This window comes from Euwallacea similis, chromosome 12 (genome assembly GCF_039881205.1).
Source record: "Euwallacea similis isolate ESF13 chromosome 12, ESF131.1, whole genome shotgun sequence".
Lineage (NCBI taxonomy): Eukaryota > Metazoa > Arthropoda > Insecta > Coleoptera > Curculionidae > Euwallacea > Euwallacea similis.
In genome coordinates, this window is record NC_089620.1 from 4,247,305 (window position 1) to 4,263,736 (window position 16,432).

Below are 16,432 nucleotides of genomic sequence, written 5' to 3' on the forward strand. Positions count from 1 at the left end.
AGGTCAATAATGTCACCACCTTCTCCTGTTGCAAAATCTTTCCATAATCCGGCTCTTTCGCCTGTTAATTCTATTACAGTACTTTTGCCTTTGTTACCCTGTACATCACCTACATAAAACTTATCACCATGAAATGTCCCTCTTGGTAGTAGATGAAAAAGACAAGATCTGATGTTTTGTAGAAGCTGAGTTTTCACGTTTTTGTGGACAAATTAAGCCGTAGCTATAACTTTAGAATTCTGCCAACGCCCATTTACCCTGCTAATGAATTTTGCTGGTATTGATTTACCGTTTCTTAGCTCATATACTACCTGCAAGACATTTGCACGTTTACTTGGTTGAAACATTACAATACCAGATGTATAAAAGCTTCTTAAAGCATTAGCACCAATTAAAGCTTGAAAAGGACTTTTTGCGAGTGTAGCTGTCGATACTTTTCTGGTATGACGTGTGATAATTATTCCAGCCATAGGATTAATTATAGAACGTAGTTTTTCTATTCTGCTTTGCAGGCCGAAAAATATATTTTCATAGTCAAGGGAATCCAAAACGATAAGGTCTATCATTTTGATATCACACTTTTCTTTTATAATATCTTTTATTTTCTCTATACCTTCATCATTTAAAATTAATCTCATCTTTGTAGTAACAATCAAGTTTTCTTCTGCTAGATTTGGCAGCCTTTGATTAGTTATGATTTGTTGTATGCGTTCCCTGATATAATTGTACTCCATCTCATTTTGCAGATAGACTATTTTTAGTGGCCTTGCTGACTTCATCTTAAGAAACGACACTCCTGCTGCAAGATGTGCAAGCAAAGAGAGAAGAAAATAACTTTTGCCAACCTTTGGAGTACCACCAATGACTAAAAGACCACCTGGAGTGAGAATTCGTGGAGCTATTATGTCTTCTGGTATTGGTGATTGATCACTCAAGTACTGCTTTACAGAAAATATTTTTTCTTCTCTTTTCCCCCCTTTTTTTTCTCCACTCTTTGATTTTTTATTGAGCCACTTTCTAGCAGAATATATATCACCCTTAATTAAAATCCAAAGATCAATAATATCACCACCAGTTCCTTCAGTAAAATTACGCCAATCACCAGCTTCCTTACCTACTATTTTAACTGTAATTGTATTTCCATTTAAGTCTCCAATATAAGTTTTATCTCGGTAAAACTCACCATTTGGAAGTAGGTAAGAAACACACTCCTTGATATTATCAATTAATAATGCTTTTATCTTTTCTTGCTTTTTAGACATAAAATTCCCATACATATTTTTCATACGTTTAAAGTTGAGATTAGCTAGCTCACAAACAGTTTCAAAAGACTTTGAATTCAGCCAATTAATTGCTTCTTTTTTTAGCTTTTGGTTTTTTCCTATTGCATCCTGAATAGCTCTAGTAATGACAGCAGACCAAAGCTTTTCCTCGTCGTACTTCAAAATGGTACTCTGTCAATTTCATAATTTTTACGGTATTCTGGAGTAATTACCGAGGCAATTTTGTTCTTCTCTCCATATTCATCAGTTATAACACCCACCTTTACTATAAATTCCAAACCATTTAACTCTGCAACTGAATTTAGCTTACGAGCAAGGATTGCACTTTCTGAATTGTCATGTGGATGAATGTCGCGTGCCGATTCCAAGATACTGCGAAGCATAGAGCGACCCATTTCTCCCCAAGTATCTTCTGCTTTATTACTTTTAATACCAATTATTTGGTAAATCTTGTGCTTTTCATATAGACCTTCAATAACGGTAAATTCTGTATTTAAATAAATGCTACCGGTAGTGGGGCTTTTAGTAAACCAATGCTCATAACCTCCAGGCTTGATTGTCATTTTTACCTTTACTATTGTACCTTTTGGTATCAATCTACTTTGCGGTTTTACAGTGTTAAAATCAGTTAATAGGTTTTGTAACATATATCACTCTCCATGTTTAAATTTTAAAACTTGCTTTTAATCTTTGTAAGCAGCTTGCCTAAATGCGGTTCTTCAACCATACTCAGGCGTCCACTGCGGTCTTTAGCTGGGTATCCCCAAGGGTTTAAAGTGTGGCAAACAAAAGAGCGCTTCTCCGTTCCATCATCTTTCTTGATTCCAACCATACTGATTACTTCGTCAACTATCCCAGGAATTTCACTAGCAGTTTTAGCCCCTTCGCATTGAGGTAGCCAGTTTGGACGATTAAAATCGTCTAAATACTGACCTAAAGTACCAACTATGATGATGTCTTTGTCTCTGATATGTTGAAATTGATTGAGCCAAGCCATCATTTCTTGAGCAAGTAATCCATAGGCAGCTCTCATATCCTGTTTTCCTGATCTCTCAGAAAAAGCTTCAGGTTGCATTTTTGCCCATAACAGACATAAACGTGAAGCAACGGTTATGCTATCTACAAAGATGCATCGGTATTTAGAAAACTCAGAGGAAAAATCTTCGTACTTACTAGATACATGTTCATAGTGTCTTTGGCTGTATGCTTGATCAGACTTCAATGCAGGATTAGGTCCCCCTATAAGACAAGCAATATCTCTAGCTTCATTCCAAGTGCGAAGACTAATTGAATCTCCCTGCCAATCTTGAACGGCAAGAAGCCCTGCTTCAAAATCAAGACAAAGTGTTGGTTCATCTATAGTCTTTAGTAGACTTGTTTTACCAATACCATAAGGACCAAAGATGACCATCTTTACACTTGATATTGTTTGCAATCTTTCATTATTATTCAAAATTTTAAGAATCATTATTTATCCATGCTGCAATGTATATATACAAGAAAGGCAAAAATTTTGTTCAATTTTTCTTTTTGCCTGCGTAGTAAATAGGAAAAAGTTTGGCACGTATCTTCTTGATAATATTGTTTAAAGTGGTTCTTGAAACGTTGTTCATCTTGGCAACTTCATGTAAGTTAAAAAATTTAAGTTGCTCACATATATTTTGCCATTCCTTTGGTAAAACCGAGATCATATAGTCTACATCAATGCGTTTTGTTATTTCACCCTCAAATAGCTCTGTTACATCAATACTAATGTAATTGTTGATATCACGTTTTGCACATCGCTGTTTCTTTAACAAGTTAATAGCTTTATTTTCAGTTAATCTTGCTACAAAGGTATTAAAGCTACTTTTGTCTTCATCATACTGATCAAGATATGGCCAAATTTCACAGAAGAGTTCTTGCTCAAGATCTTCGTGAGCTTCATTAATAAAGCACTTAGCAAGTTTCAGTCTATAAGCTTGATATTTTACATTTTTAATAACTATATGGTAGTTTTGTAATTTCATAACTTTCCTTAAAAACAAATTGATGCTTTTAAGGATGAGAGTTATTAATGCTGTTATGTAGGACAGGAGCAAAAATAAATAATACTGATGCGATTTTTAATCTATTGATATTCTGTTATTTTTTTTTGAGAATAATACTGATGCAATTTAAAATAATACAGTTTAGGTTTTTGGAACCTATTTTAAATGGATTTCAAAAAAATGGGTAGCTCAGACTTCCTAAGGTTATATTAAAAATATATAAGAATTTCATATTTTGAAATTCAATATCACCTAAAGAGCTAAAAATGTAGATTTCGCTATTAAAAGAATAGCTTAAATTTTTAAGAGGAAAATAGTTGAAAAGTATGCTCTCTATAACCTTAAGTTCCGTTCCTAATTACTGGCTTCCTAAATCAGGAATTAGGAATCAGGAATCTAGAACTAGCCTGTATGGCGGATTTTCACCATGCGTTCCTAAAACCGTTCCTAGGAACGGCATATCTGAAGTCCGCCAATATGGAGGATTCTAGCTTCCTGAAACCCTTATATATAATATATATATATAATACATATATAAAAATATACACATATATAAAAACATATAAAATATAAAAGTAGAATAATAAAAAACCTCTAGAAGTAGAAAAATCATGTTTAGGATAAGTAAGGTTTTCAAATTCAAGAATTATAAAAAATTTTCAAAAATTGAAGATTTTTTGGACGAAAATTTTCCAAATCTTGTATATATATGTACTCGACAATTGAAAGACTTGGTAAACAAACTGGCTGTAAAAGAGTTTTCATGTTAGTTTTTAGTTGTTAAATTTCGAAAATTAAAGATTTTTTGGACGTAATTTTTTCGAATCTTGTATATATATGTACTCGGCAATTGAAAGGAAATGCTCACCCTAGATCTTGGTAAACAAACTGGCTGGACTATTTTAAATGATGGAATAGTGCAAAGTGGAAGTAAGAGTTTTCATGTTAGCAGGTTTAGTGGTGGTGGAATGCAGTTTTTAAATTTTCGTAATTGGCTTAATGCACTTAAGTATAAATTTCCAGGTATTGAAGTTGTGTACTTTGAAGAAGTGAGAAGACATCTAGGAACTGATGCTGCACATATCTATGGAGGGTTTTTAGCACACCTTTCTGCTTGGTGCGAGGAAAGCAATATTCCCTATCAAGGTGTTTCGGTTAAGACTATTAAACGTTTTATAACTGGCAAGGGAAATGCAAGTAAAGCTGATGTTATTGAAGCAGTACAAGAAAAGGGTTTTTGTCCAACAGATGATAATGAAGCAGATTCTTTAGCTTTAATGTTCTATGTTATGAATTTCAGTAAAGATCTTAATACATTAAGAGTATCATAAAAAGTGGGTCCTTTTGGCCAGGCTGGCGGGTTTGGTGGTCCTAACCTCGGGCCTTCTTTAGCGTTAGACATATTTCAAATGTTAACTACTTACGAAATTATAGCTGAGCAGTGCTAAAATAAGGAGAAAAAAAAGGTGAGAATTACGCAAGCAGAATGGGCAAGGGAAAAAGGGTTTTCGAGGCAATATGTCTGTTCTTTAGTAAAAAAAGGAATAGTTGAGCTGGAAGATGGACTTATTGACCGAGAACAAGCAAATGAAGCGGTAGCAGCAATAAGAGATCCAAGTCAACCACTGAGGAGAAAAGAGCGCGGAGAAACACTTTCAACGATATTGCTAAAAACGCGAATAAAAAATGAAACCGAGCGTGGTAAACTTTTGGAAGCTAAAGTGAAAGCTGAAATAGGCAAATTTGTGTCAATTGAAGAGGTAAAAACTGAAGCATTTAACGTAGCAAGAGTTGTTCGTAATAATTTGCTTAATATTCCAAATAGAGTTTCAGCACTGCTTGCATCACTCAGTGACACTGAAAAGATTCATATGGCGCTAACCGAAGAGATTACAAACTCACTTGAAGAATTATCTAACACTAAACTTCAAATATAAAAAGATTTTGAATATAAAATGGCTGATAACTTAAGTTTGGAGTTAATAAAGTGTCTCATTAATCAACCTGGATTAGATGTTAATGTCAGAGGATTAAATGGAAAGACACCACTACATTGCGCTATAGAGTTTGATGAATTAAGCATGGTGGATCTGCTACTCACAAAAAAGAATATCAATCCTTTCGTAGAAGATAATGATGGTAAAACATCTCTTGACTATGCTAAAGAAGGAAAAAAAGCAGAAATATTACAAGCACTAATTAATAACAAATACGGGTCAGAACAAGATAGCTTACTTCATTTAGCTGCAATGATAGGTGAAGTTAATGCAGTTAGATATTTGATAGGAAAAGGTATTGACGTTAATGTACGAAATGCTTTGCATCATACGCCATTACATCTAGCAGCAGGCATAGGACATGCAAATGTTGTCAAAATTTTAGTGGAAGAAGGAAACGCTGAAATTGATGTCTTTGATGGACGAAACCAGGCACCAATGCACTATGCAGTTAATAACAAAAAGTTGGAGATAGTAAAGTTACTGCTAAAGCTTGGAGCAGATGTAAATAGCGCGCGCATGGGACAAAACTCAATGAAATTGTCACCTGTTCATATAGCCGTAAGTAATACTAATTACGATGAAAGAGACTTATGTCTTGATATCCTCAAATGCTTAATAAGGGAGCCTAATACTCAAGTCAATTTGCAAGACTATGAAAATAAAACGCCACTACATTACGCTGAAAGACTTAAAACAATAGAAGTTTTACTAACGCGAGAAGATATAGATCCATTGGTAAAAGACGATAGCGGCAAGACACCATTTGATTACGCTAAAAATAGACCTGAGATAAAGAAGGTTTTGATGAGTAATAAGTACGGTTCTGAAAAGAATAGTCTACTCCATTTAGCTGTACAAACGGGAGAAATTGAGCTTGTAGATGCAATTTTAAAGGAAGAAATCGATATTAATATCTTAAATAACAAAGGTCACTCTCCGATTTATCTTGCTGCAGAAAAAGGGCATTTACATGTAGTAAAGTTATTGCTGAAAAAAGGAGCAAATTATACACCTGTTTTGCACTTAGCAATCAAATCAAACAATTTAGAATTACTTAAAGTTTTGTTTACTGAAAAAAATGGGGCATTGCTTTGCAGAGATACCGTTGTTAATTTTCCAACCCTTCATAATAAATATATAGCACAGAAAGAAATAGCAGATAAAAGGATGAAAAAACATAATAATATTATCTGCATCTGTATTACAGTTAGCGCAGTAGCAATGGCAGCATATATAGGTTTAACAGCAGCAACAATAAGCAGTGCAATCATTTTTGCAACAATAACAGGGATATTTGCGCTTGTTATAGCAATAATGATAAGTGAGATGAGCAAAAGATGTATAGAAAACGAATTTCAGAAAAAGATGTTTATGGAATTGGAGGAGTGTAGTTCTACTGTTAATGGTGTCGAGATAGAACCAATTATGAGTAGATGCAGACAATGATATACGCAACATCTTTTTCTGAAGGTTTAAAACCAGATCCAGAGCTTAAAGTATCAGAGTGGGCGAATGAGTATCGAGTTTTAGCCCCAACTGCAGCATCAGAGCCAGGAAAATGGAGAACGGAAAGAACTCCTTATTTAAAAGAAATCATGGATTCACTATCTCCGTCTTCAAATGCAGAAAAAGTAGTATTCATGAAAGGAGCGCAGATTGGGGGAACAGAAGCTGGTAACAATTGGATTGGCTATATTATCGATCAAACACCAGGTCCAATGTTAGTTGTGCAGCCAACAGTTGAAATGGGAAAGCGTTGGTCGAAGGGAAGATTTGCGCCGTTAATAGAGAGTACACCATGTTTAAAAAGTAAAGTAAAAGACCCAAGATCAAGAGATTCAGGGAATACTGTACAAAGTAAGGAATTTCCAGGTGGAATAGTAGTAATAACTGGAGCAAACAGCAGTGTAGGACTGAGATCTATGCCAGTAAAGTATCTCTTTCTTGATGAGATTGATGCGTATCCAGGAGATTCAGGAGGAGAAGGAGATCCAGTACTGCTTAGTATTGCTCGAACTAATACATTTGCACGGCGAAAGATTTTTTTAGTATCAACACCAACGATTCATGGAATAAGCAGAATTGAGAAAGAATTTGAAGCAACAGATAAGCAGTACTTTTTTGTACCATGTCCGAATTGTAATTACTATCAAGTTCTAAAATGGTCACAAATAAAATGGGAAGATAAAAATCCAAATACAGCACACTATATATGTATAGAATGTGGTAAAAAGATAGAAAATCATCAAAAGACAGAGATGCTGGAACGTGGAGAATGGAGAGCTACTAATCCAATAAAAGGGGAGAAAAAAGGATTTCATCTTTCAAGTCTTTATAGTCCAGTTGGCTGGTATAGTTGGACTCAAGCAGTAGAAGATTTTCTGCATGCAAAAGAAAGTGAACAATTACTAAAAGTTTGGATAAATACTACGCTTGGAGAAACTTGGGTAGATAAAGGAGAAGTACCGGACTGGAAGCAATTATTTAACAGAAGAGAATCTTTTCCCGTAGGCACAGTACCAAAAGGCGAAGTAATCCTCACAGCAGGGGTAGATGTCCAAAAAGATCGTTTAGAAGTAGAAGTTGTCGCATGGGGAAAAAGCCGTGAAAGTTGGTCAATAGACTACCGAGTATTTGAAGGAGATACTGGAAGTGGAGAAGTATGGGGAAAACTTTCGGAGCTCCTCAATCATCATTTTATCGGTGAAAATGGTCTTGAGTATATGATAAGCATGATGGCAGTAGATGCTGGATATGCAACACAAGAAGTATACAATTGGGTAAGAAGTCATCAGGGGTCTGGGAAAGTAATGGCAGTGAAAGGTGTAAATAAAGCACTAGTGCCGCTGAGTAGCCCAAGTAGAGTAGATATAACAGTTGGTGGTCAAAAGCTGAAAAGAGGAATAAAGCTATGGCCAGTAGGAGTATCGATATTAAAGTCAGAGCTTTTTCAATTACTTAATATTTTAAAAGAAGGTGAAGAAACACCTCCAGGGTACTGCCATTTTCCGGAGTATGCACCTGAATATTTTAAGCAGCTAACGGCAGAGCAATTAGTCAGCAAGGTAGTGAAAGGATATACCAAACAAGAGTGGCAAAAGGTAAGAGAAAGAAATGAAGTACTAGATTGCCGAATTTACGCGAGAGCAGCATCGATAGCACTGGGAATAGACAGATGGCCAGAGAGTAAATGGAATAGTTTGAGTGGAAAAATGGAAAGTAAAAAGCCTAAAAAAGTAAGGCAAAGCCAATGGTTGAATGAGAAGTGAAATGTATAACGAAGAGTATTTGTTTCAGGTTGAACAAGCAATTCAAAAGCTTCAGAGTGGCGAAAGAGTAGTATCAATTGCATATGGTGACCATGTGGTGAGATATGCTGAAGTCCAGATAAATGACTTGCTGAATCTACGGCAACGTATTAAGGCTGAATTGAAAATTGTAGGTATGAAACCTAAAAGAAAGATTGTTTTTTCAACAAATAAAGGAATTTTATAAATGCTACTAAAAACCTTCAAACAATTGTTTAACAAACCAAAGATAAAAAGCTCTGCCTGGGATGCATCAGGTTCAGGAAGAAGATTTTTTCACTTTCAACCAGAGTTAGGAAGTATAAACAATTTGCTGTCCCAAAGTCTTGAAACTTTACGTAGTAGATCACGTGACATGGTGAGAAAAAATCCATATGCAGCAAATATCATTGATACAATAGTAAGTAACTCTATTGGAACAGGAATAAAACCGCAATCAAAAGCAAGGGATGGAGAATTTCGAAAGAAAGTACAAGAATTATGGCTGAAATGGACAGATGAAGCAGACAGTAGCGGAGTAAGTGATTTTTACGGATTACAAGCTCTGGTATGTAGGAGCATGGTAGAAGGAGGAGAATGTTTTGTACGTTTAAGAACAAGAAAGCTGGAGGGATATGTACCATTACAACTGCAAGTACTGGAATCAGAGCATTTAGATAATAAGAGTAATCAAAAACTAGCCAATGGTAATGTAATAAGAAACGGCATTGAGTTTAACAGGCTTGGGCAAAGAGAGGCATATTACCTATTTAAAGAACATCCAGGAGAAGGCTCGTTTGGAGAATCAGTGAGAGTGCCAGCAAATGATGTTTTACATATTTATAGACCATTAAGACCTGGGCAAATTAGGGGAGAGCCATGGCTTTCTAATATACTGCTAAAGCTTTATGAGCTTGATCAATATGATGATGCAGAGCTGGTGAGAAAGAAAACTGCAGCAATGTTTGCAGGGTTTATTACAAGACTTGATCCTGAAGCAAATATTTTAGGAGAAAGTGAAAGTAATGAGCAAGGAGTAGCACTATCTGGTTTAGAGCCTGGAACAATGCAGCTTTTAGACCCAGGAGAAGATATAAAATTTTCAGAACCATCGGATCAACTATGTTTTTTAAAATTTCTTCAATTTTGTTTTATTACAACTTTTTATTGTAATTCTACAATTCTACTCAATCATGAGGGGTATTTTGGTAATTAAAAACCTATTCATTATAGAAAAAGAATTTTATATCAAACAGTCATCACAGCAATTCCTGCTTAGATTTTGTGGTTAGTGAATATGTGCTTTAAATTTGTGTGGACGCACATATTCACTGTAGATTCAAATAGTATGTAGGCTCATTGCTTCTTTCAGTCTCGCATTAGCAATCACTATGATTTTACGCATTAGAGCTGTCATAGCCACCATCTTCTTTTTACCTTTACCAACAAGCTTGGAATAGAAGGTACCAAGCGCAGACTTAGACCTTGAAGCAGCCATTGCAGCTGTAAAAAGCTTTTCACGAACGTTGCTTCTACCACCTGTTATTCTTCGGTAACCAATAGTTTTTCCACTTTCTTTTGGATGAGGTGCAACTCCAGCAAGACTTGCAACTTCTCCTCTACCTAAGTAGCCAAGTTCCGGCATTAGACATAGAAAATCTTGAGATAATTTTGGACCTATTCCTGGAACTGTTCTAAGAATTTTTTGGCGCTTCTGTAACTCTAGATTCTCATCAATAATTTTTTGTATAGTATTGTTGAGTTCATTTACCTGACTGTTGAAAAATTCAATGGTTTTTTGACAACTTTCTTTTATATGGTCGTTTTCAGGTGCTGCAAGCCTACATTTCTCTTGAGCTCTCATTTTTGTAATGTCATCACGACGTTGACAAAGTGCAGCTAAGGTTGTTTGTTCTTTTGACATAGGCACAAATAGAGATAGAGTACTATAGCGTTCAAACCCATATTGAGCAAGGGCTCTTGCATCTGATTGATCAGACTTTGCTAAAGTTCCATGAGATAGGACAAAGCTTTTTACTTTGCGAGTATTAGCTCGATGTACAGCAATATTCATGTCAATAAGAAAATGTGATAAACCAAGCTCATATTTTCCTGTATTTTCTAAAGTCACTAAAGAATTAGGTAGGATATCTGAAAATTTTTGAAACATTCGTTGCCAACCAGCAGTATCATTGTCAAATTCGACAGCGCTCTTCTGTTTGTGAACAGCAATAACATTTTTAAATTTTCCGATGTCAATGCCAATAAAATTTTGATAAGACGTAATCATAATAACCTCGATAGTTTTAATTGATTTAAGATTGTAAACGGGTGCATATTTATGTCCCACACAACTATTCAAACATATCGAGAGATGGGCTAGTGTACCTTGATCCGAACGGTTGTAATACCAATAGTTGGTCGGTCGCACACGCCCGTGATAGCCCTATTTTCTTATAAAGATAGGACTATCTTCCCTCTTATCTTCTTTATATCATATTTTTAACTTACAATAGTTGGAATTTAGGGGATATCAATGCTTGTTTTGCATCAACTGCTTATGAAGAAACAGAGCATATATTTTACTTAAGTGAAGATAAGCTCTCTGAGCAGATTTGGAACTTTCGACGTACACCAATTTTAGAGCGATTTAGTATAACTTATTACTACGAAGCAAAGAGTTTTACTGATCAAAGAATAATAGAGTTTAATCTAGCGGAATATTATATTGATTGTCAAAATGACTCAGATTCAAAGCAGAAGGATTCTATTCATGAGCTAGAAAATTACATAGCAGCATTCTATCCAGGTATGGTTACTTGGCATGAACATCGCCACTTAAATCGCCCTTGGAAAGATTTTGAGCCCATTATTACAAAAAAATTGGACGTTTTTTTCACGGATCTTGTATATACATAATATCAACTGCACAATCAACTATGTCAGTACTCACACAATCAGGCAGAGCAGCTATTGCTGCAAGCATAAAAGAGCAACCAATACATCTTGCTTGGGGATCTGGAGATTCTACCTGGGAAAGCAGCTATAAAGTTGAAAAAACTTTTACAGCAGGCGGCAAGATAAGTTTAGATCACCACACTATTAAAGATGTAAAAGTTTATACAGGGCAAACAATTTATCAGTCAAGCATAGATTATATAGTTGATAGTAGCTCAGGCGCTATTGAGCGTGTAGAAAATGTGCAATTATAGCAGATAGCGTAATCACTATAGAGTATACTCAAGACACATCACCGGAACTAATTACTTCTGCAACATTAATTAAGGAAGTTGGACGTCGTGTTGTTGATGAGGTTCTCTTCTGCAGCGGTGATGAGAATGGAGAACTTGTGACTCCATCTGGAAGGTTTAAACCATCTAATGTACCAACTAATAATCTCTATCTTAAATTTACTTTCGATTTCACGGACGCAGCAAGTCAAGTAATAAGGGAGCTCGGGGTTATGGTTGGTACAAAGGTAAAGGAAAAAGTGTCATCTGGGTAGAGATATTTTGAGCCAAAAGACGTGGAAAATCCTGGAATTTTGTTAGTTTTAGAACACACCGTACCACTTATCAGAACTGCTGCAACCCGGGAAACTTTTTCGTTTGTAGTGACATTTTAGAAAAAGAGAAAAAAGATGACCTTAAATAGCTATTATAACCGTTTTAATCCTGACAAAGAATACGAAAAAAGCTTGTTTCTTGCAGGAAGAGGTCTACAGTCTGCAGAACTAAACGAGACTCAGGAGTATGCTCTCTCTAAGCTTAAAGGCATAGGCGATGCAATATTTCGTGATGGTGATGTTATAACAGGAAGCAATTGTATTATAGATAGAGAAACTGGTAAAGTTACACTTGAAGGAGGAAAAATCTACCTTCGTGGAGCAGTTAGAAAAGTCGAAAAAGAAGAATTTACTATTCCACTAAGTACTACAGTTCGTATCGGTGTTTATTACGTAGAATCTACTATTACAGAGCTTGAGGATGAAAATCTTCGTGATCCTGCTGTTGGTACACGTAATTATCAAGAAGTAGGGGCTGCAAGGCTTAAAGTTTCCACTATTTGGGGATACCAAGTAGAAAGTGTTACTGTTAACTCTACAAATGGCGAATTTTACCCAATTTACAATATTGAAAATGGAGTATTGATAGAACATTCACCACCTCCACAAGCAAATATAGTAACCACAGCTCTTGCCCGTTATGACAAAGAGGCAAATGGTTCCTACGTTGTAAATGGTCTTGAAGTAATGTTTTTGCAAAAGGAAGAAGAGGGCAAAAAGCAAGTATTCGTGATTAATGAGGGCAAAGCTCATGTTGATGGTTATGAGATTGAACTTCCTCACAGCATTCGTGTTTCTTTTGATGAAGATCCGAATATAAAATCAGTTGAATCAGAACCACATACTTTTCAGCCAAATAGCCAAAGGGTAATGGAACTGAAGGTTAATGATTTTCCAATAAGTGAAATTAAAAAAGTAGATATAACTGTTCAGAAAACCATTACTGTTACTCATGGTTCATACTCTGGGGCTATTGATCCGATACCTGACTCTGCAGTACTTGAGATTATTCAAGTTAAACAAGTCAATGTTATTTATGAAAATAGTATAGATTACAAATTAAACGCAGGAAACGTTGATTGGTCATTACCAGGTAAAGAACCAGCTCCTGGAAGTAGTTATCAAATAACTTACCGCTGTCGTACTCATGTAAGCCCTGAAGATATAAGTGAACAGGGATGCAAAGTAAAAGGAGCAGTTGATAACAGCTTGGTTTTGATTGATTACACCTGGAAAATGCCCCGCTTTGATTTAATTACTATCGATAGCAAAGGGGTGGTAAGAAGAATAAAAGGAATTTCTCACCCTTGGCGACCATCGATGCCTAAAGCACCTAGCGGACAACTTTTGCTCTGCTACGTTCATCAGACGTGGAAAAAAGGCGAAGGGGTAAAAATAGTGAATAATGCTATTCATGCTGTACCGATGAATGAGCTTGAAGCAATGAAAAAAGGAATAAATGATCTTTATGCTCTTGTTGCACAGGAGCGTTTACGCAGTGATGCAAATTCAAGAGAACCTACCACCAAAAAAGGAGTATTTGTAGATCCGTTCTTTGACGATGATATGCGTGATCAAGGAATTTCGCAGTCTGCAGCAATAGTAAATAAGGAACTAATTTTACCGATAGACGTAGAAATTGTTGATGTTGAAAAGAGCACAAAACCTTATCTTTTACCGTATGAACTTGAGCCGGTATTGGAACAGCTTTTACAGACTAAAAGTGAAAAAATTAATCCGTATCAAGCTTTTGATAAAGTAACCGCAAAAGTTACCATAAATAAAAATATTGATCACTGGACGGAGGTTACCACGAATTGGAAAAGTCCAGTAACTAGAGTGTTTAATATTACGGAAACAACAGAGCTGCTGTCAAGTACTTCATACGAAGCTGAATTTATGAGAGAAGCAGTACAGAATTTTGAAATTGAAGGTTTTGAGCCAAGTGAGAAGCTTAAAGAGATAAAATTTGACGGAATAATTATTCAACCTACAGCGTAAAAAAAGATGTTAACAGCTAACAACCAAGGAAAATTAAAGGGAAAAGTGAAAGTACCAGCAAATATTCCAGCAGGTACTAAATTAGTACAGTTCTTCGGTGATAAAGGCAGTTATGGAGAAGCAACTTATACTGGTAAAAAAACAATTACCATAGAAGAAAGAAGAAGAGTTATCGCAGCAAGACGAGTTGATCCTTTAGCGCAAACATTTACTTTAAATGAGAGTAGGCACATAGGAGGCATAGAGCTATGGTTTGTAAATAGCGGCAAAAAACGTGTTGTTGTGCAGATTAGAGAAACAGCAGTGGGAATGCCCTCGCAGACTGTCATTGCTGAAAGTTATATTGAGCCAAAAGATATAAAGGTGGATGGCACAGCAACACGTATTACTTGGTCACCAGTGTTTTGTCATGCAGGACAAGAGTATGCAATAGTTTTACTTACCGATGATTCAGAGACAACAGTCAAAATAGCAGAACTTGGCAAATATGATGCAGTAAATAGCCGTTGGGTAACAAGCCAGCCATATCAAGTAGGAGTATTACTTTCATCTAGCAATGCAAGCACCTGGACTCCACATCAAAATTTAGATTTAACGTTTCGATTACTAGCTGCAAAATTTAGCGAAGTTTCTCACATTATTGATTTTGGTAAAGTTACCGCAAACAATACTTCAGATTTAATTGTTTTGACAAACGTCGAAAAAGTAGCATTTGACACCAATGTGGAATTTACCTTAACAGATGAAGAGGGAAGAGAAAACTTTTTGTCTGATAATTTGCCGCTCGCACTGCGTGAAAGACTATCTGGAGAGCTAACGGTAAAAGCAAGCCTAAAAGGAGGGCAAGAAAAAAGTCCTGTTCTCTATCCTGGGTTACAGCTAGTTCTAGGTAATCTTTCAGAGTCTGGAGATTATGTTACAAGAAGCATTACAGCAGGAGCTAACACTAAGATTACCATAACATATGATGCGCTAATACCTGGCACTGCAGATGTTAAAGCATATGTGCAGAAAAGCGTCGAAGAATGGCAGCTAGTAAATTTAACCTCGGGAAAACCAATAGGGGAAGATTGGGTAGAGAGAACTCATGTGCTATCAAATTTTAACGCCAATGAGACAAGGATAAAATTGGTTTTAAATGGAACGGTTATTTATCGGCCAAAGGTAAAAAACTTGCGGATTGTTATAACATAAGAAAAATGCCAAATGAGAAAACAAGGCGCGGATATCCTTTACCGCATCCAGAGAATATTGCAGTGGAAGATGTAGTACGTATTCGCAGAGCTATAGAAAAAATAGATGAAGATATTACCGAAAGAGAAGATGAGCATAATCAACTAAAAAATAATTTTAAACGATTTAGATTTGAAACTTTTTTGAATTTTTGGGAATGAAAGAAGCAATAGAAGCGTTACATCAAAGGATAAAGGATTTAGCAGCAAACAGCACACCTGATCAACTGGCATATCTTGCGAAATCGCTAGAATTGATAATAGATAAAAAAGCTATTTCTAATGTTGTGCAGATGAACACAATAAAAGAGATAGTTGATGCACTACAAAAGAGACTTAAGGATTTAGCGGCAAATAGTACACCAGATCAACTAGCATATCTTGCTAAGGCATTGGAATCAATAGTCGACAAAAGTGCAGTTTCTGAAATTGTACAGATGACAGATGGTAAGTTAAAAGAACTTCTAAACGCTGCAAGATCACATTTGAATGACATAAATACCAATAAGGAAAATTCAATATCGGCGATAACTGTAGCAAAGACAAAGTCTGTAGATGAGATCAATACGCTAAAAACTAATACCTTAGATACTTTAAAAGCATCATCAGATTCACATATATCGCTACTTGATACGAGAAAAGATGCCAATATTGCAGCAATAAATAGTGTTGGCAATGATCATAAAGATGGTCTTAAAGGTTTAGTAAATAACTTCCGTACTGTTAATGATGTACCAAGTGGCTCATCAATCATGAAAGAAGTAAGAAATCGTCATATGATTGAACCTAGAGCATTACCTTTTTTATTTGGTGTACTAAGTAGAAAAAATAATTACTTTGGTCACGGAACTTTTACAACTGAGCTTGGTCAGTGGAGTAGTGATGTAACAAAAACAGACTATATGCTGCAACTACTAGCAGGTACTCACACATATGATACAAGCTATGTTAGTTTTTATCGGCCAAGACAACTCAGTTTTTTAGAAGGAAGTAAAGGTACATTTATCTATGGGGAATCATACCCAAGATTCATG

The 16,432-nt window shown here is 35.8% G+C and overlaps 1 protein-coding gene across 1 annotated transcript; it reads right to left on the reverse strand.

The window, feature by feature from the left end:
• Positions 1-9,939: 9,939 nt before the first annotated feature.
• Positions 9,940-10,674, reverse strand: LOC136412419 (pilin gene-inverting protein-like). The gene has a single exon (XM_066395476.1). It carries the CDS (start codon positions 10,672-10,674, stop codon positions 9,940-9,942), a length of 735 nt encoding a protein of 244 aa, XP_066251573.1.
• Between the last annotated feature and the right edge of the window lie 5,758 nt (positions 10,675-16,432).